The sequence below is a fragment of the Anomaloglossus baeobatrachus genome, chromosome 5 (genome assembly GCF_048569485.1).
Source record: "Anomaloglossus baeobatrachus isolate aAnoBae1 chromosome 5, aAnoBae1.hap1, whole genome shotgun sequence".
NCBI lineage: Eukaryota > Metazoa > Chordata > Amphibia > Anura > Aromobatidae > Anomaloglossus > Anomaloglossus baeobatrachus.
In genome coordinates, this window is record NC_134357.1 from 111,789,175 (window position 1) to 111,810,295 (window position 21,121).

Consider the following 21,121-nt stretch of genomic DNA (forward strand, 5'->3'; position numbering starts at 1 on the left):
AAGCTGCTTGTGATGTGTTGCGGGCGGCGGGGTTGGGAACGCCGCTCGCCTGGAATCGCTGGCGCTCGGGTCCGGTGCTTCTGCTCCTCGGTGGCTCGAGCATGGGGCTGGACCCGTGGGCTTGAGCAGCGCCCCCTCGCCCACGAGTGAAAAGGGGTAGGTTTTGGTGGTGGGTGTTTGGGGATGTCGGTCATGATGCCACCCACGGGTTGTGGTGATGGTGGTCACCACCGCTGCTGGTGACAGGGGATCCCGGGAGCAATGGCGGAGAGCAGCTGAGGTGTTGACCCCTCCGTGCGTAGGGGCTGTTGGTCCCGGAGCCCCGGTTGGGGAGGTAGGGTGGAGGAGGAATGGGTGCAGGTGCCGATGCGGGGAGGCAGCGTGGGCGCGGGTGCAACGTTGTGGTGCAGCGCGGTGCCAGATGGCCCTGTTGTACTCACTCAGACACAGAAGGACAGAGTCTCTGGTAAACCAAACGGCTGGATGGACGGGGCCCACAGCCGGCTGTGGTGTTCTCACTTTCCCGGGACGGGTTGATGGTGGCTGTCGTTTTCCTGCACCTGTGTAAGTGTGTTTGACTCCTATGGCTTCCCACGGGTAGTCCGCTCCCCGGCGTGTACGTGTTGGGAAAGCCCCTTTTGTCCGCAGGCGCTGGCCCTTGGATCTCTGGCTCTTGGCGGTGGCGCTTATCCGGACGGGTTGGGCTGTTGCCTTCTGACGGGACTTAGGTGGGAATGAACCCCTGAGGTCCAGACCGCAATCAGATAATTTGAACTTTATGGCGGCTCCTAGCCTGGTTGGGGTCTGAGTAACCTGCCTTGGTGCTTGGCTTCAATCTGCTCCGCGGTTCGGTACCGGTGGGCCACGGCCCGACCCCGTTCCTACGGTTCCGCTGACCTCCACCAACTCCTGCAGACGGCCACCACCGTCTGCCAACCTTGCTGAACGTGCCTGGGCTCCAACCCAGACACCGACAGTCTCCACTCCTCTCACTTTCACTGCCTACTACAAACTACTGCCTTTTCCCGCTTCCAGGCCTGTGAACTCCTCGGTGGGTGGGGTCAACCGCCTGGCTCTGCCCCACCTGGTGTGGACATCAAGCCTGGAGGGTGGCAACAAGGATATTAATTGACTGGCGTCACCTACTAGGGGAGGGGTGTGTGTGTGTTAGTGTACTGTGACCCCTGGGGGTCCAGGGCGTCACACTTGTCATGTCAACAGAACGGCAGTCTCTTTTCAATTCTGCTCTGTTGATAGGGCAGGACTGCAGATGTCATGCAGTTTAATTGCTTTAGGCTGAATTCAGGCACCTGTTAAAGAGGACTAACCACCAGGATTTTCCTATATAAACTAAAGCCAGTGCTATACTGGTGCTATCATGCTGCTACTAAACATTCCTTTAGTTGTGAGATGTATAGTGTCTGAAATATAGGCAAGTAAAAGTTGTGAAATGCACTGTTACTTGATTGATAGGTGCTGCAGAATATGTAATAGGTGGGTTGGGTTTTGCTACTTATTCCTGCCCCTTGTCTGCCTGCCTGTCCTTACTCTCCCTGTCTTAGTTATTATAAGGGGAGGGTGGAGGAAGGAAGGACAGAGGAAGGAAGGACAGTGGGGAGGAAGGGCATGCAGTCAGACAGGGTCAGGAATTACTAGCAAAACCCAACTTTACTTGCTTATAATTCAGAAAGTATACATCTGATCTTACAACTAAAGGTATGCTTGGAATAAGCATGATAGCACCAGTATAGCACTGTCTTTAGTTTATATATGAAAATCCGGGTGGTTGGTCCTCTTTAAACACAGTTTGAGTACAAATCACAATGCATGGACTGGCTGTGGATCTTCTGACCCTTATTTGACAGCTTCATAGGCATATATGAGGCTCTTGAGTTCAGGTAGGGAGATCTATGACCGGTGTTGTGAATATCATCAGAGATGGTGCTGTTCCAGGGAGTGTTTCAGATTCCCTCTGGTGGCTAGTGTTGGTAGTGAGTCTGATTCTGCATCTGTCTCTCAGACAGGTGTAGGAGATGATTGCTGCTTCAGGGAGAATATGGGGGGGATATAGGAAGGCAGTTTTTGTCTAACTTTTGCTGGTGATAATTGTTTCTGCTGCATGTGATGATGTCCTGAAATTTTGTCCTCCAGCCTTTAGGCTTTTGCCTTTCCATGTGGGCTGTGTTTTTGCTTTTTTTCTGCTCCTTTTTGGATTCTCCAGGAATGATTTCTACAGCAGTTTTTTGTTCCTTTTGCATTGGTTTTGTCCCCATGTCATTCTGAATTTGCAGTTATGTCTGATAAGTATTTTGCTCTCTTAGTCTGGGCTTGGTTAAAGACTGAATTTGCACTGAAGGGCGTTTCTGCTTAATCTTTGTTTTTGTCTAAATCAATGTTTGAGTATATTCCTTTTTGTTTCTTGCAAGTGAATAAATGCTCTTTCTGCACTATTTTTAGAGGGCGATTTATTCCTAGCAAGAAGGGAGTTATTACTCCCTGTTTAGTTCAGGAGTTTTTGTATCTCCTGTGTTTTTGGTAGTTAAGATCTTTCCCATTATATCTGCATTTTCTATTTAAATGTATTCACACAAGAGTTCCTGATATAGTGGATGGAAGATCGTGTGGTCTTTAAGGGAATTTTTTGATTATCAGGTGTTGGCATTTTTTCAGGGTTTTTACTGGCTGCAACCAGCAATCTATCCTATACTTTTGTATCTAGCTAGCAGGGCCTCACTTTGCTTAATTCTATATCTACCATCTGTGTGTTGTTTTTTCTTGCATCACCATCGTTATATGTTGGGGGCTGTTGACTTTCCTTTGGGGTTTCTGTGAGGCAAGTCAGGATTCCTCATTTCATCTTTGAGGCTAGTTAGTTCTCCGGCGGTGACAAGACATCTAAGTTTGTTAGGAACGCTCCACCGCTACTTCTAGTTGTGTTTGTGTAGTTAGGGGATTGCAGTCAACTAAGTTTCCAACTACTCTTGTGCATTATCTTCTATCATTTTTCATGGGATTTTTGCAAGATCTTTTGCAGTCTCCTGACCATAACAGACCGATCTGTCATGGTCTGTGTTTCATGGAAATCTGAATTCAGCCTCAAATGTAAAATTATATTACATGTCACTTAGAAGCAGCCTGGTTTTCAGCACAGTCATTTTGCTTTCAGCCTTGCAGACTTATCTGGTACAGTTACAAAGTACATACAGAAATCACTATTGAAAACTCTGTTGAAAAGCTTTTGGCTGTGAAGGATTAAGGTCAGGTATAATCCTATTACAATTTTCATGGTAAATTATTCATGTTCACTGCTGCTAATCAGAGTGAGAATTGCTCAATACAAAAGGCAGCTTAATAATTTAGTGTCACTAAACATGACCGCCTTCTGAAAATATTGACTTGGGACATTTTAGTTTTTTGTTATCTTTTCAACCTCTAACAAAAAAAAGAAAGAAAACGTTGAAAATCACAAGCTGTATAAAAGACGATCAAAAGGAAATGCAATATTACTATTCAGACAATATGACTTGCAACATGTATACATTTACTGGGAACAAAGGAAGAATGAGGAATGGAAATGGGGCACAATTTTCCTTAATAAACTAGAACTGTACTTTAAAGTACATAAGATTTTCTGCGGTGCTGTGCTAAGTGCGGGCGTTGAGGGCGTCGTGTAGGAAGAGAGTAATGCTGGCAAATTAACATTTTTCCCATCGACTGATGAAAGCACTCACTGGCTAATGACTCTGTCCTCCTACACGGTGCACCCCAATGATGAGTGTATAAATACTTAGGTGACTCGACGCACAGCACACAAGAGCTAGAAAAATGGAGCATGCGCAATATGACTTACGAAGTGTGCTGTGCTTCAAACTCCGGGAACCTCAACAGCATTAGGTCAATAGACGTCGAGGGAGAAGGGTTCACAGCACTGGACAGCACAGCAGGACTAGGAAGCTCTTATCAGTCAGGTCAGTTCTGTGTACCCCTCCTCACCTGAGGTTCCTGAAGTCCCTAGTCAGTTCCTCTCTCATCTATGTGGCCGACCTCCTCCATGGTTCTCCTGGATGGTGGAGTGAGCTACATATAGGATCTGCAGAGTAAGGAGACTGCTAACCAAATATTCCTATCATACAAGGTTACTAAGTATAGGGAGTATGCGTATAAATATTTGTATGTGTGTAGAGTACGTCTATGTATATACCGTATTATATGTATGTATAAGAACTTATTTCTTTTTGATATATATATGATACTGTAATTGTAAAATGAATCTTGGTACTTCAAAGGGTTTTTTCCTCAAAAATCAAGTTATCCTCGATCCATTGTGTAAAACGAATTAAATTGCCATATCTGCATAGGGCACCAAAATACCTTGTCCCGACCCAGATTAGGGAAATAAGAGATTCTAAGGTGTCATTTAAGGTCCAGTCACACTAAGCAACTTACCAGCGATCCCAACAACGATAGGGATCGCTGGTAAGTTGCTAGGAGGTTGCTGGTGAGATGTCACACTGCGACGCTCCAGCAACCTGACCTGGCAGGGATCGCTGGAGCGTCGCTACACGAGTTGCTGGTGAGCTCACCAGAAACCAGTGACCAGCCCCCAGCGCCGCGTGGAAGATGCTGCGCTTGGTAACTAAGGTAAATATCGGGTAACCAACCCGATATTTACCTTGGTTACCAGCGCACGGAGCTACACGTGCAGAGAGCAGGGAGCAGCGCACACTGAGCGCTGCCTCCCTGCTCTCCTAGTTACAGCACACATCGGGTTAATTACCCGATGTGTACTGCAGCTACATGTGCACAGAGCGGGGAGCAGCGCACACTGCTTAGCGCTGGCTCCTTGCTCTCCTAGCTACAGCACACATCGGGTTAATTAACCCGATGTGTCCTGCAGCTACATGTGCACAGAGCAGGAGCCAGCACTGACAGTGAGAGCGGCGGAGGCTGGTAACAAAGGTAAATATCGGGTAACCAAGGACAGGGCTTCTTGGTTACCCGATGTTTACTGTGGTTACCAGCCTCCGCAGAAGCCGGCTCCTGCTGCCTAGACATTTAGTTGTTGCTGTCTCGCTGTCACACACAGCGATCTGTGCTTCACAGCGGGACAGCAACAACTAAAAAATGGCCCAGGACATTCAGCAACAACCAACGACCTCACAGCAGGGGCCAGGTTGTTGCTGGATGTCACACACAGCAACATCGCTAGCAACGTCACAAAAGTTGTTCGTTAGCAGCGATGTTGCTAGCGATGTTGCTTAGTGTGACGGGGCCTTTACACAGCAAGATAATCATGATCAAGGGCTGTTCATCAGGTGAAGCATTAAAGATAATTGTCCTCGTTGATGCATTGCTCTAGAGCAATGGCAGCCTATGGGGACTAGAGTGATCTATTATTGCTCAGCGTTCATTGTTTGCTTTGGCCTGCCAGTTTACATAGACAGACAAAATGATGGCCAATGTGCAAAAGTTTACCGATCGCCGGTCACCTCACGACGCTGAGTAAAAAATGATTCAAATTAATATAGTTGTTTGTCATATGCATAAAAATACTTTCTGAATTATTAAAATAAGGAAAAGATGGGTGGGAGACACAGTACAGGGCATTGAAGAGCAGCAGCCAGGGCGGGGAGAATACGTTTTTTATTTATGACCCTATCCTAGTCCCACAGACCTTAGTAGGGAAACAGTTATCAAATTCATGTTGTCTGAACAACGGGCAGCATGAATCAGACACTGACTGGTGCCAGATATGTTTTATCACTACAGGACCTTACTACATGTCCTTGTTCCTCTCCACCCATCTCCAGTTGATTGACATCTCTTCCTATGTGTGTATATAGGGAAACAACTGTCAGTCAAAGGGATTGGGAAAAGGTGAAGAGGTGCTTTCTACCAAAAGTATGCTTCTATATGGAGACCCTGATGTGTTACTATTAAAGGGCAGATAGCGGTCACAAGGAGGTTTATACAAACATCGCCGACTGTCATGGTAGTGTCGGTATGTGTTCAGACTACAGGTACTAACACTCTGCCTGATAACTTCTCTGATGTCTGTGATGAGCGCAGGCAGAACTGAGCATTGACCAACAGATTGGTCGTTCATGCAGGCTAGCAAGAGTTAAGTGGGCTTTACATGCTACGATATCGTTAATGAATTATCGTCGGGGTCACGTTGTTAGTGATGCACATCCGGCGTCATTAACGATATCGCAGCGTGTAGCACTTATGTGCAACCTTAAACGATCGCAAAAGCGGCCAAAATCGTTTGCCGCGGAGAGGTGGTCCTTAAACAAAAAATCGTTTTCTTCTGATTAGCGATGTTGTTCGTCGTTCCTGCGGCAGCACACATCGCTGTGTGTGACACCGCAGTAGCGAGAAACAACTCCTTACCTGCCTCCATCGGCAAGGCGGAAGGAAGGAGGTGGGCGGGATGTTTTCGTCCCGCTCATCTCCGCCCCTACACTTCTATTGGCCGCCTGCCGTGTGATGTCGCTGTGACGCCGCACAACCCGCCCCCTTAGGAAGGAGGCGGTTTGCCGGCCAGAGCGGCGTCGCAAGGTAGGCAAGTCCGTGTGATGGGGGTAAGTGAGGTTGTGTGACACTGGCAGCAATATGCCCGTGTCGCACAAACGACGGAGGTGGGTACGATCGCTTGCGATCTCGCTAGCGAGATCACAGTGTGTAAAGCCCGCTTTAATCTCTGCTGGTCTGCTCCTCTTCTATATATGCTGGCAAGATCCTTCCTTATATGCCAGCTATAGTTTATCTAAGCTGGTCTGGTGAGGTGTTGTGATCAAGACTAAAGGGTGGTTCTAGTACTTGTTGCTGTGTGCGGTTGTGGAGTTAACCCTTGTTTTCCTTTTGTTGCTACCTTCCTTTCTACCGATTCTCTCATTGTTTGTTCCCATGAGTTTGCAGTGTGTCAGAGTTTTGGTTCTCAATTGTCTGTCTTTACTGTGCTTCCAGCTCACCTCTGCCCCTTCCTTCCTTGGTGGGATGGGGGCAATCAGATAAGTTCTGGTCAGCAGCATAGCCAGGTAAGAGAACTCAGCATCTAAACCATTAGGGGTAATCCTGAATTTAGGGATAGCTTATAGCCTAGGGACCCCTAGCGGGGGTGACAGCTTAGAAGCGCCTGTTCATCGCTTTCCTACAGTCACATCGTAATATTAGCCTGTACTATATACTATACTATACTTGCTACAAGTACTTTCAAACACTAGTGGCTCAAAGAGTAAGTTGGCCCCTGCAATAAAGTTGAGTATTTTTCCTTTTTAGTATATTTTATTATAATGCTGAAAATATAACCAGTATATTACTCCAAAAAATATGGATGATAATACATATATTAATGTGAAGGTATCATGCAGCTTTCTTGGTTGCACAGCAACAGAGAACTAGTAATAAAAGATCTCGTAATATCAACACTTAATTCGTCCTATTATACAAGTTCAGTTAATGCAACATTTGAAAAAAATCTGCTTCATGATAAAAAGACACGAAAAGAACTGAATTAGATTTTGCAAAGGCCATGGAAATAGCACTTGGTTATTATAAATGATGACGTTCAATATCTTAAAACATAAAACATTAGCACTCTGAGATAATACATAATGTAATATTTCACTACTACAACTGCATCTCAGTAAATTACAATATCAAAAAGTTAATTTATTTCAGTAAAAGGGAAACATATTATATAGAGTCATTACACAGAGTGAACTATTTCAAGTGTTTATTTCTTTTAATGTTGATGATTATGGCTTACATACCCAACAGTTATTATTTCAGTAAAATCAGATTAATTACCACAAAACATCTGCAAAGGCTTCGTAAGCATTTAAAATGGTCCCTTAGTCTGATTCAGTAGGCTACACAAACATGGGGAAGACTGCTGACTTGACAGATGTCCAGAAGGCAGTCATTGACAGAATCCACAAGGAGGGTAAGCCACAAAAGGTCATTGCTAGATTTGAGCGAGTACCTAACTATTCGTACTCGCTATACTCATAACGAATACTGTCTAATACTCGTGTATTTGTTCCGAATAGCATGTGCAATGCAAGTCAATGGGGAAAACTCGCAAAGTAACGAGTAACCCGAATGCTGTACTATTCGCTACTCACACGAATAGTATGGCATTCAAGTTACTCGTTAGATGCAAGTTTTTCCCCATTGTCTTGCATTGCACATGCTATTCAGAACAAATATGAGAGTATTAGACAGTAATCATTATGAGTGTAGCGAATATGAATAGTTAGGTACTCGCTGAACTCTAGGTCATTGCTGAAGAGGCTGGTTATTCACAGAGTGCTGTATCCAAGCATATTAATGGACAGTTGAGGGGAAGGAAAAAGTGTGGTAGAAAAAAGAGCCCAAGTATCCAGGATAACTGTAGCCTTGATAGGATTGTTAAGAAAAGGCCATTCAAAAATTTGGGGGAGATTTACAAGGAGTGGACTGCTGCTGGAGTCAGAGCTTCAAGAGCCACCACACACAGATATATCCATGACATGGGCTACAACTATCGCACACCTTGTGTCAGGCCACTCATGACCAATAGACAGCGCCAGAAGCGCCTTACCTGAGCCAAGGAGAAAAAGAACTGGACTGTTGCTCAGTGGTTCAAGGTGTTTTCAGATGAAAGTAAATTTGTATTTCATTTGGAAATCAAGGTGCCAGAGTCTGGAGGAAGAGTGGAGAGGCCACAATACAAGCTGCTCGAGGTCTAGTGTGACGTTTCCACAATCAGTGATGGTTTGGGGAGCCATGTCATCTGCTGGTGTAGGTCTACTGTGTTTTATCAAGACCAAAGTCAGCGGAGCCGTCTACCAGGAACATTTAGAGCACTTCATACTTCCCTCTGCCGACAAGCTTTTTCGAGATGGAAATTTAATTTTCCAGCAGGACGTGGCACCTGTCCACAATGCCAAAAGTACCAATACCTGGTTTAATAACCACAGTATCACTGTGCTTGATTAGCCAGTAAACTCTCCTGACCTAAACCCCATAGAGAATCTATAGGGTATTGTCAAGAGGAAGATGAGAGACACAGACCCAACAATTCAGATGAGCTGAAGGCTGCTATCAAAGCAACCTGGGCTTCCATAACACCTCAGCAGTGCCACAGGCTGATCGTCTCCATGTCACGCCGCATTGATGCAGTAACTCATGCAAAAGGAGCCCTGACCAAGTACTGAGTGCATTTACTGTACAGAATTTTCAGTAGACCACCATTTCTGAGTTTAAAATCATTTTTTCCAGTTGGTCTTATATAATATTCTAATTTTCTGAGATAATCACTTTTCGGTTTTCATTGGCTGTAAGCCATAATCATCAACATTAACAGAAATAAACACTTGAAATAGATCACTCTGTGTGTAATGACTCTAAATAATATATGTGCTTCCCTTTTTGTATTGAATTACTGAAAAAAATTAACTTTTTTACGATATTCTAATTTATTGAGATGCACTGGTATTATTGCTCACAATGTACAGTCCCTGACAAAAGATGTGTTGCTTATCCTTGTTATTCAAATAAAAGCTTATAACCTGACTTTAAATTCATCCATTGGTTTCATAAATTACTCTTTTGAAAGCTGAAACCCTCCCAAATTTGGTTTAGGTTATGAAAATAAAGTTGCTGTAAAGCTGAAATATTGATCATTTAATGAACACAGAAAGGTCAGATTTTGGCAAGACAAAAGTTTTGTCGCCTTGTCATATAATGCACCCAATCCTAGTTTACATCCTCACCTGTGCTCACTAAATGATCACTTAATTAGTGGGTGTGTATAAAAAGAAACCCAGCACCCCAGACCTTCAGTTGAACTGCAACTTGCCAAAAATCCACCCGCTGACCAAAGCCCTGATTATCAAGAGTCTGAAGACCAGATCCACTGCAGAGGTGGCTGGCACCTTTAATGTGTCTCAGCATCAAGTACAAAAAATTAAAACAAGATTTGAAGAGACTGGAGATGTTTTTGAAGAGCCTAGGTCCGGCAGACCCCGCAAGACAACTGCTCAGGAGGAACGTTTGTTGGTTAGAAAATCCAAAGCCAGCCCCTCTTCCACTGCAGCAGAGCTCCAAAAGGCCTGGCCACCTCAAGTCCCTGTGTCAACTGGAACAATTTGTAGGATTCTGTCTTGGAATGGCCTCCATGGTCGAATCAGTGCCCAGAACCAGCACTAAACAAAAGGCAATTAAAAAGACGTGTGGCATTTGCCAAGTCCCACAGTCTGCTAAACAGATGGACGCTGGAAAAATGGCAGAAGGTAGATTTCTCTGATGAATCTTCAGTTGAATTACACCACAGCCGCCACAAATACTGCAGGAGACCTACTGGAGCCCGTATGGATCAAGAAACCAGTTAGGTTTGGTGGTGTAAAGATCATGGTCTGGGGTTATATTCAGTATGGGGGTCTGCAAAACATTTGCAAGGTGGAAGGCAATATCAATAGCCTATCAAGAAGTATTAGCTACCTCTTACCTTCCAAATCATAAAAAGGGTCACATTCTGCAGCAGGAAGGGGCTCCATCTCATACATTCATCTCTACAACAAAGCTCCTCCTGACAAAGAAGATCAAGGTGCTCAAGGACTGGCCAGCCCAGTCACCAGACATGAACATCATTGAGCATGTTTGGGGTAGGATGAAAGAGGAAGCTTGGAAGACAAAACCAAAGAATCTAGAAGAACTCTGGGAGGCATGTAAGACTGCATTCTTTGCTATTCCTGATGACTTCATCAATAAATTGTATGAATCATTGTTGAACCGCATGGGTGCAATCCTTCAAGCTCATGGAAGTCACAAAATATGGCTCTAATAGCACCACAAATTCATTCACCAATGTTATGCAACATATATTTGTATTAGAAGTTAATTATTTGTTTGAATTTCACATTACTTTCAACTTTTGACCTGATGACAGGTCCCATTTAAGTGGACAGCTATTGAGTGGGAACATCTTAAGCAGAAGAGGGGGCTACTGTGCTGAAAATTGCTGAATGGTCTGGAGATAGGGAAGAATACGCTTGTTTGGCAAACAGCTATTGCGCCCAACACACCTATATACAAGTCACACGTAAGTTAAAACCTTCTACAGGGTGCACTGAAGTTCTAAAGGTGCCCATCCAGCTTTAATACTATTCAAACAAACAATTCTTCCATTCTTTGACATTATATGTTAGCGAGGGTTGGAAGGCCCCCCATAGTCAACTGCTCACATATATATGTGTCATATTATTATCAATTCAATAGCGCTCTGCTTTCCGCCCTCCACATTTCCTGTGGGTTGTGTTCTCTTACTTGATTGACAGTTCGGACCAGTGGCATCATTGCACAGCTGGCTCAAGCTCTGAATTATAGGGTGATGCGTTACAGGGCAATGATGTTATATAGGATTGGCCTTTGTAACATTAGTAGCCCAGTATTAGTAAAGCTGGCAGGGATTAAAAGCCAACAGTGAACTCCAATGACCTTGTCAAGCTTTAGGTCAGTACTTGCAAGCTCTAGTGCAAAGATCTTGTAAGCCCTGCACACGTATGGCCATTGTAAAAGACTATATTGGTAGCCGGTAACATAGACCTAGAGCTGTAAACAATCCAATTAAAAAAATACTGTTATCATGACTAGAGATGAGCTGACCCGTGGAAGTTCAGTTTGGCGGGTGCAGACAAACTTTGGTAAAAGTTTAGTTTAGGAACAGAACTTGACCTGTACCCCAATGGAAGTCATTAATTGGGCAGTTCGGATCTCGGCCCACATGCAACCAGCCATAAACAGAGCACTTCCGGGGGCGTATGGGAGGGCTTTTTCCATTTTTTTTCTTTCGGTGCACACTACATCCGATCATGCTTACCCCGATCAAACACTTCAAGTGGCTTGTACTGGGCTAAGCACCGAGTGTACCCGAGCACAGCAAAGCTCACACGAGTAATTCGCATACTTAAAGTCCCCGATTTCGGAACCCGAACTGGTTTTTTTTGGTGAAATCTATATTCAGTACGAACACTGAACTCTGAACTTTGGGTTCGCTCATGTCTAGTCATGATAACAGAGAGGAATTTTAATAATGAGTAAATTGCAAAGTTGCTTGTTTTTAAAGGCTCTTTACAATTTCACCCATCTAAGAACATGAGATTAAGAATAACACTTTAAGGAGGATGAATAATATTTAGTGTGCCTTTGCGAAGTCTTACATAGAACATGAACAAATGACATATTTCTTGTTCTTACCTCACATAGTGTCATTCTCACCAAGTAGCAGAGCAAGTCTCCTCTGCTGGATGAACCTTGCACAGATGTCAGCCATCGAGCGGTTATCCAGTGACACTTGAGTTCATTTGTCCTTTCTTGTTTCCTCTCAACAAAACAGCACGCTCTAGTCCCAATGTGACCAGACGGCAGCGATTTAACAATTGCACTGGTTCTCGTATAAACAGACTTTTTCACCTCTTTATAATTTTTACAAAACCTCCTGACCAGCAGAGTGGAGCGGTCTTTTCTGCTTCTCGATAAATCATTATCTATTTCATCCATGAAGCTTTCAAAGGTCTCTTGACTTTGTAATGGATTTGAGGACATAACACAAAGTAAATCCTGTCCGTGAGCGCTGTCACTGGGAAATAGTGGCGCTTTTTCTGAGCACAACCTTGATTGATTATTCACATGATGACCTCCTTCACCACAGAAACCTACTCGTCCATCGTTACTGTCACAGCTTTCAGAATGGCTGTTTAAATGACAGGAGCCTGAGACAAAACTGCGGTAGCAATCTCGTTTCATTGTCTGTAAATGGCTGCCAAAAAAACACGGGTTATTTGTGGCACATAAAGAGCTCTTGGGAGGGGAATAAGTTAGATGTAATGTAGGAATGCAGCTAACTGCACCTGTGCATTGATCAGTTACCATTAGCTGACCCTCTACTGCCCTCCTGTCCACCGGTGATCGATCCACTTTAAAATTAATTTCTGTGAGGACCGCAGGAATCTGGAGCTCCGAGGATACATTTTTACCTTTTAAAGGGTTGTACGACTTGCAAAATGGATGGAAACCTAGGTTGGCTTTGCATGCCTTTTCTACTGCTTTACTATTTATACTGAAACAGTCAACAGCATTTGATATGCAAGGTTTCCCATGTAGATCTTCTACGCCTTCTCTGGTTTCTTCTTTCCTTGCTACGGCAAACGTCTTTGCTACAGAATTCTCAACATGATGCCCTTTCGACCTAGTCATGGATGCCGCAGTCTCTTGACTCTCTTGTTCTTGGACTGTTCTGGATCTTTTTATAACACTACTATCCAAAGTATTCGTAGAATTTTCATCTCCTGTTGACTGAGAAGATATCACTTTTCCATGCACTGACGGTAAAATAACAGAAGCAGTCACATCCTCCGAAATCATCTTGACCAGCAGGATTTATCTTGTTTTTTACACTTTTCTTATACATACATCATGTTTTGCATTTTGTAGAGAAATACATAATAGCATCATGAATGTATTCACTTCTGTAGCAGATGTTGAAATGTTTGTTTTTGTATCTCGCAAAGTTTGAATCTGACACTGTATTGTCACCAGTCATGCATTTTTAAGGTTAGTTTCATCCAGCTGTTTACTCCAGAGAAAGTAGGAATTGTCAGCTTGTACTTCTGGTAACAGTTGGGCAGTTTCCAGGTTAATTCCAGGAGACTCTAGATGAGCAAAATGAGCCATACCATTCCGTATCTACAAAACAACAAGAGATAAACAAGAATATTAAGTAATGGTAATGTGGATTCAGAAAACTTCAAAAAATATTAACCAAAAAAATTGTAAATTTAGAAGAAAAAAAAAACAAAAAATAAATGTGCCATTAAGGAGTATTCCACTGAATAAGTTATAATTCTTAAAAGGGAATCTGTCAGCAGGTTTTTGCTATGTAAGCTGAAGCCAGCATGCTGCAGAAGTTAACACAAAATTCCTGGCTGCCTTTCTTGTCACAGTCTGATCTGTTGTTTATTGGCTATGTTTGCTTAAGCATCAGGACCTTTATCATTGTATGGACTACAAAGTCACTTGCAGTGCAGTCCTGCACAACCCCTCCTCTGCTTGTCACCTCACTGTCATTGTACAATCTCTAGATAATCAACCAAACATTATATCCCAATAAATACAATCAAAAAACTATTAGGATATACCTCAATAATCAACCAAACATGATATCCCAGTAAATACATCAATAAACTATGTGTTTTTTGAATATAAGTGAATTTTGGTATTTTCTTGTAATTTTTGGGTTAATAAAAAAAACAATCTCTAGATTTGCCTGGTTTAGGCAGGGACAGCCCTCTGGACTCTGCTACATGACTAAAGTTAAAAATTCTGATTGTGGCAGAATGACTGCAGCCAGTAATCTAAGTGATACATCATTGGATTCAGGGTCTCTTTGCCTACATCATGCTGCTCTCAGATGAAGTAGCAAAAACTTGCTGACAGATTCCCTTTAAAAGAATTAGGTTGTCAGCAGGTTTTTGTTACTGCATGTGAGAGCAGCATAATGTAGTCAAAGAAACCCTGAAACCAATGATGTATTACTTAGTTTACTGGGTGCAGCGGTTCTGACACAATAAAAGTTTTTAAATGTAGAAGATCTCACAAAGCTGCCCCGCCCACACCAGGCTCTCTATATACAAAGTCTATAGACAGTGAACTGCTAATCACAGCAGGGGCATCACTGAAATCTGTGTGTTAACCATTAAAACATATTGTCTTCAGATTACAAAGCAAAAAACCTGCAGACGGATTCCCTTTAAATCATTATGATTTCCAATGCTGAGACCACCACTAATCGCCAAACAGAAGACAAAATTGTGCAAAGGGAGAGTTTATTGGAGCAGCAGGGTGCATGCCCTCTATTCAAGTCTATGGCACTGCAAAAAATACCTGAGCTCAGCATTTGGGCATCTTCATGCCTGTAGCACCATAAACATTGAATAGCAAAGCAAGGAGCATGCAATTGTTCCATGGTCAGGTAAGAAGAGGGGACACAAGTTGTGATCAGTGGAAAAACTAGCACTGGATTTAAAAATAATGATGTATCAAGTGGATAAGTAATAACTTGCATACACTACAGTTCAAAAGTTTAGGGTTACTAAGATATTTCCTTATTTTTGAAAGAAAAGCACATTTTTTTCAATGAAGCTATCATTAAATTAAACAGAAATACACTCTATACATTGTTACTGTGGTAAATGACTATTCTAGCTGCAAACAAGTTTTTTAATTAAATATCTACATAGGTGTATAGAGGCCCATTTCTAACAACACCACTCCAATGTTCTAATGGTACATTGTGTTTGCTAACTGTTTTAGAAGGCTAATTGATGTTGGTTCCATTAAACTCTCAAAATGGCCAGAAAAAGAGAACTTTCATGTGAAACTCGACAGTCTATTCTTGTTCTTAGAAATGATGGATATTCCGTGCAAGAAATTGCCAAGAAACTGAAGATTTCCTACAATGGTGTGAACTACTCCCTTCAGAGGAGAGCACAAACAGGCTCTAATCAGAGTAGAAAGAGAAGTGGGAGGTCCCGCTGCACAACTGAGCAACAAGACAAATACATTAGAGTCTCTAGTTTGAGAAATTGACGCCTCACAGGTCCTCAACTGGCAGCTTCATTAAATAGTACCCACAAAACGCCAGTGTCAACTTCTACAGTGAAGAGGCGACTCCGGGATGCTGGCCTTCAGGGCAGAGTGGTAAAGAAAAAGCCACATCTGAGACTGGCTAATAAAAAGAAAAAGATTAATATGGGCAAAAGAACACAGACATTGGACAGAGGAAGATTGGAAAAAAGTGTTATGGACAGACAAATTGAACTTTGAGGTGTTTGGATCACACAGAAGAACATTTGTGAGACGCAGAACAACTGAAAAGATGCTGGAAGATTGCCTGATGCCATCTGTCAAGCATGGTGGAGGTAATGTGATGGTCTGGGGTTGCTTTGGTGGGGGTAAAGTGGGAGATTTGTACAAGGTAAAAGGGATTTTGAATAAGGAACGCTGACTCCATTTTGCAATGCCATGCCATACCCTGTGGACAGCGCTTGATTGGAGCCAATTTCATCCTACAACAGGACAATGACTCAAAGCACATCTCCAAATTATGCATAAACTATTTAGGAAAGAAGCAGGCAGCTGGTATTCTATCTGTAATGGAGTGGCCAGACAAGTCACCAGATTTCAACTGTTATGTTTCCACCTGAGTTGACTTCTGTTTCAATCACCAGACGCAACCGCATCACCACTGTGGGCTGCGTTGGGGACGGGGGAGCAGTCAGTGGCTCTGCTGGATGCAGGCTCTGCTCATCTATTAGGCTGGGTTTCACAAGGACCTGCAGTACCACTGATTGACTGTGGTGGTGTGTGCCTTCCAGCTGAGTAGTTGCCTTTCAGCTGTGGCAAATAAGAAGACACCACACCCCTCTTATAACTTCTCCCTTCTGTTGGCAGGTGCCAGATATAGTTCTGTAATTGCCTGCTAGACTCTGATTCCTTGCTGTTCTTTATATTCCCGTGTATTGACCTTAGCTTGACTACCTGACCACTGTTCTGCCTGCTGTTCCTTTACCTCCCTGCTAGCTCTGAATTTGACCCTTAGCTTATTTGCCTGACCACTCTTCTGCCTGCCATTTCTGTACTCGCTGCTAGTTCCGGTTTTGAACCTTAGCCTGATATCTGACCACTCTCCCGCCTGACGATTTTTGTCCCTGTTCTATCTTCTGGATTTGCCCCTGCCTGTTTACTGCTCTTCTCAGGACTGCAGTCTTCCGCGGGCAACGTTCACCTGGGCCCGGTCGTAATTCCAAATCCCTGTAGAGGGGTTAAAGGGTTGATGGGTCTGGCTTCCTGCTTTGTGGACGGTTGCATCTATTCACCTGTTTCACCGATTTTGAGTCCATGGCTCCAGGCAGGCTTCACATCAACCCTATTGAGCTGTTGTGGGAGCAGCTTCACCGTATGGTTCGCAAAACGTGCCCATCAAGTCAATCCAACTTATGGGAGAGGCTTCTGGAAGCATGGGGTGAAATATCTCCAGATTACCTCAGCAAATTAACAGCTATAATGCCAAAGGTCTGCAAAGCTGGAATTACTGCAAAGGAGCATTCTGTGACGAAAGCAAAGTTTGAAGGAGAAAATTATTATTTCAAAAACAAAATCATTATTTTTAACCTAGTCAATGTCTGAACTATATTTTCTATTCATTATGCAACTCATTTGATAAATAAAAATATGATATGATTTTTCATGAAAAAGACAAATTGTCTGGGTAACCTCAAACTTTTGAGCTGTAGTATATACCATATACTTATTTCAATGTTTGCATTTCAGATTGGAAGCATTAACTGAATACATAAAAACATGTTAGTAAATGAGAAGTAATGGTTAATTTTTTATAACCAGAGTATCCAGAGTATCATAGAGGCCGACCACGTCACTGCTATGGGGCCAGGGTGAGAGGAGGCAGCCCCCTACAGAAATGAGTCACCATTTTCATGCATTCACCACTAAGGAAAATTCACTGCATCTAGATTTGTTTTACAGTTTCCACTAAACCGTATCAAACTTTTATCTATTGTTTCATTACACAGATCTGCAAAGGTAAAATACTTACTGAAAAGTAAGAGGTTATTTTTATGTACTTTTGATTGCTGAACTGAGTAAAAGTATTGAAAAAAAATCCATCAACTAGTTTTTTCACAAACACTGACCCCATAGGCTTATGCTTCAGTGACATATAGGGCTTTATATGCACTTGAAGGAAAGCAATGAGAATTTAGACTTTATTTTCAAAAAAATTAATTACGATGATCAAGGATGGTCTATATGTGCCGCAAGGAAGATACACAAAGTACCCATGCTTTTTGTGGGATTAGCCAACCAGAGGTTCGGTTTTCGAGTTGAACACTGACTTAAAATAACGGAGTTTGGTTTCAGGGTTCGGATGCTTTATGTGCGAACTTCACTAGTACGAGTAGCTCAGGTACGCTCGGTGCTCAGCCCAGTGCAAGCTATTTGCAGTGTTTGAATGGCACGCACTGGGGGTAACAACAGCGTGATCAGATGTAGTGTACAACAAAAAAAAAAATTTTTTTGGAAAAAGCCCGCCCACCCTTCCCTGGAAGTGATCTGCTTATGACTGGCTGATTGTGGGCGGAGACTCAAACTGCCAATCAGTGATTTTGAACCGGGCTCAGGCCAAGTTCAAACCAGTTGAGGTTCTGTTCGATTGTTGCCAACGAACCGAACCTCCAAAGGTTTGCTCATCCCTACTCATCACTGGAGCCAAAAAAGTTGGTCAAACTGGACTCAACAACATAGTTGCAGAAAATGTAGTTGATCCCACTAAAGTTCTTCTGCCACCACTTCATATCAAGCTTGGACTGATGAAGCAGTCTGTGAAAGATCTACCAAAAGAAGAGGAGACCTGTGTACAAAGTTTCAGGGACTATCCAACGCAAAAACTGAAGGCAGGTATTTTGGTGGGTCCAGATATTCAGAAACTCATGAAGAGTGACATGTTCGAAACAAAAATGAAAGCTGTTGACAAAGGGCTACTATTGAGAAATTAACTTTATTTCTCACAGCAGCGTTCAGGTTTCAGTCATGGGGCGGTGCCGGAAATGTGGTCCATATACAGATTATAAATTATGGCCATCTTGACCCAACCTACAGTGTACAGATCCTGGAGCACTGTAATCAGAAGGAACTTTTAAAGGGTGATGAATATAAAATTTTATATTCCTGCAATACATGGAACACAATTAGATTTAAAAAAAAAAATCTTATCATAAGGACACTATACCTAAATTAATCTAATAAGATACGGTATATTTTACATCCTCCTTTTTTCTCCCATGTATTTCTCCCCTTTGATTTTTTGCAGTGATTTTTAGCTAAGACAGATACTGTAATTATATATTCGCATATACATTAGTGGCATATATAATAATGTAATTATTTATATGGGATTATATTTTACCCACTTATTCTAATTTAATAATTTGGAAGATTTTTAATGGCCCACAGCCAAAGAACATCACAAATTAATTTGAACACTATTAGTTATCTTTTAGCCTTTATTATAGCCACTTCATGATGTCCAAGTAGGACGTGATGTCCTTATACACAGGTTGGGGCATTATAAAAGAAGACCAGATCCAGTAAGAAAACATACCCTGTTGAAGGAAAATTGCGTTTTTCCAATATGTATTGGGTTTTTTGGCTCCTACAAGCCACCATACTATTTAGAAGGTGATATTACGCACTGGCTCCAGGAGCTCACAGGCGTGGCTACCAGGGATACAAGCGGCTAAATCATTCCAACGGAATCCTGGTAGCGCTAACGTAAAGACATATTAACTGCTTCCTTGGGATCATGGTCTGACTGTTAGTGACTTTTGACAGCAACAGGCAATTTTTTGGCATCTAGAGCACCACCATCTGTCAACTCATGAATATACACACAGATGTTGCATGTAACCAGACTACAACATGGAGAAGAAAACCAGGTACACAAACGTATTTATTAAAGCCTCCATTGTCAATTTAGCGGTTCTGGCCAATAGCACATTTACCATCGCATGTACCCTGTAGATTACTTTTTTCCTATGCTGCTAAAAGAAAAAAAAAAGACATTGGCATGAAACTCAGTATAAAGATATGTTATAACACCACTTTAACAATAATAATTGTATTAGTATTGGACCAAGATATTCAGCACTTTACAATCGGGCACATGTAGAGACAATAAAGACATTACAATAACACATGGTCCAACAGTTACAGGAGTGAGGGCCCTGACACAATAGGTAGACTGTGTTTGTCATGTATGGTCCAGCCATCGTGATAATGAATAGGGGTTTTCATATAAAGGTGCATGATCTGGTCATGAACCTTTATATGCAGGTACCAAGTGCGACAGGGTGCGTCTCGGTGTGTCAAGAGTGGGAGAAGAGAATTGTGTTGACAATTCAACACAATGGGTAGCACTTTGAGCACATCCTTTAGTGGGTTACTGTCGTTATTCCATGTCACAAATGTGTCAATAACTCAATAATGAATAATGCTGCATTAAAAATGAGCACACAATTGTTTTTCTTGTGCAATTCTCTATGTGCTTGGTGTGTCACATGACCCCCTTCCCATTGAAAAAATTAAAGTTGAATTCAAAATGGCGGCTTTGCAGATGGCCGTCATGGGCGTTACCCGGCCTCAAATGTTTGGCCCCTCCCATGTACTAATATATCAATGGTAAGGTGATATCAGCAACCATTTCCATTTATTAGGGTCTATCCATACTTATGGCCCACCCTGTACACTTCTGACCAGTGTCACTTTATAAGGTAATAACTCTGGAACGCTTCAACGGATCACAATAATTCTGAGAATGTTTTTTCACGACACATTGCACTTCACGCTAGTGTTAAATTTTGGTTGAACTTTTTGTTAATTTGTAAAAATAAAGATTTTTTTTGCAAAAAACTTGCAATGTTCAAACTTTTAATTCTTTTGTTGCCCTGAAACCAGAGGGCTATGCCACACAAAATAGTTATTAAATAACATTTCCTACATGTCTACTTTACATCAGCTCCATTTTTTAAATATTTTTTTAGGACGTTAGAAGGGTAAAAAGATTAACAGCAATTTCTCATATTTCGAACAAAATTTACTAAGCCAATTTGAAGTCCCTTTGAGGGGCCTATATGACAAAAAATTCCCAAAAGTGACATCATTTAAAATATTACACCTCTCCCAATGTGCTCAAAGAACATTCAAGAAGTGTATTAACCCTTTAAGTACTTCACAGGAATCAAAGCAATTTGTAAGGAAAAAATTAAAATGTTACTTTTGCCCACAAAAATATTTTGCATTTTCATAAAAATAACAGAAATTGTACAACAATTTATTTTGTCCATTTTTTTTCCTGAGTACAATGAGACCCCATATGTGGTGGAAATCTACACTTTGGGCGCATGGCAGGGCTCAGAAGGGAAGGAGCGACATTCAACTTTTGAAGCGCAAAATTGTCTGAAATATATAGCGGATGCCATGTTGCATATGCTGAGCTCCTGAT

General features: G+C 42.3%; 1 protein-coding gene across 9 annotated transcripts in view; it reads right to left on the reverse strand.

Moving 5' to 3' along the window:
* Nucleotides 1–21,121, reverse strand: part of PLCE1 (phospholipase C epsilon 1) — a 400,168-nt gene that overhangs the window by 323,277 nt on the left and 55,770 nt on the right. For all 9 annotated transcript variants that reach the window (XM_075348768.1, XM_075348766.1, XM_075348765.1 and 6 more), the window contains exon 2: nt 12,244–13,731. In XM_075348768.1, coding sequence (XP_075204883.1) covers nt 12,244–13,410 — 1,167 coding nt within the window. In that variant the 5' untranslated portion in view covers nt 13,411–13,731. The remainder of the gene's footprint in view (nt 1–12,243; nt 13,732–21,121) is intronic.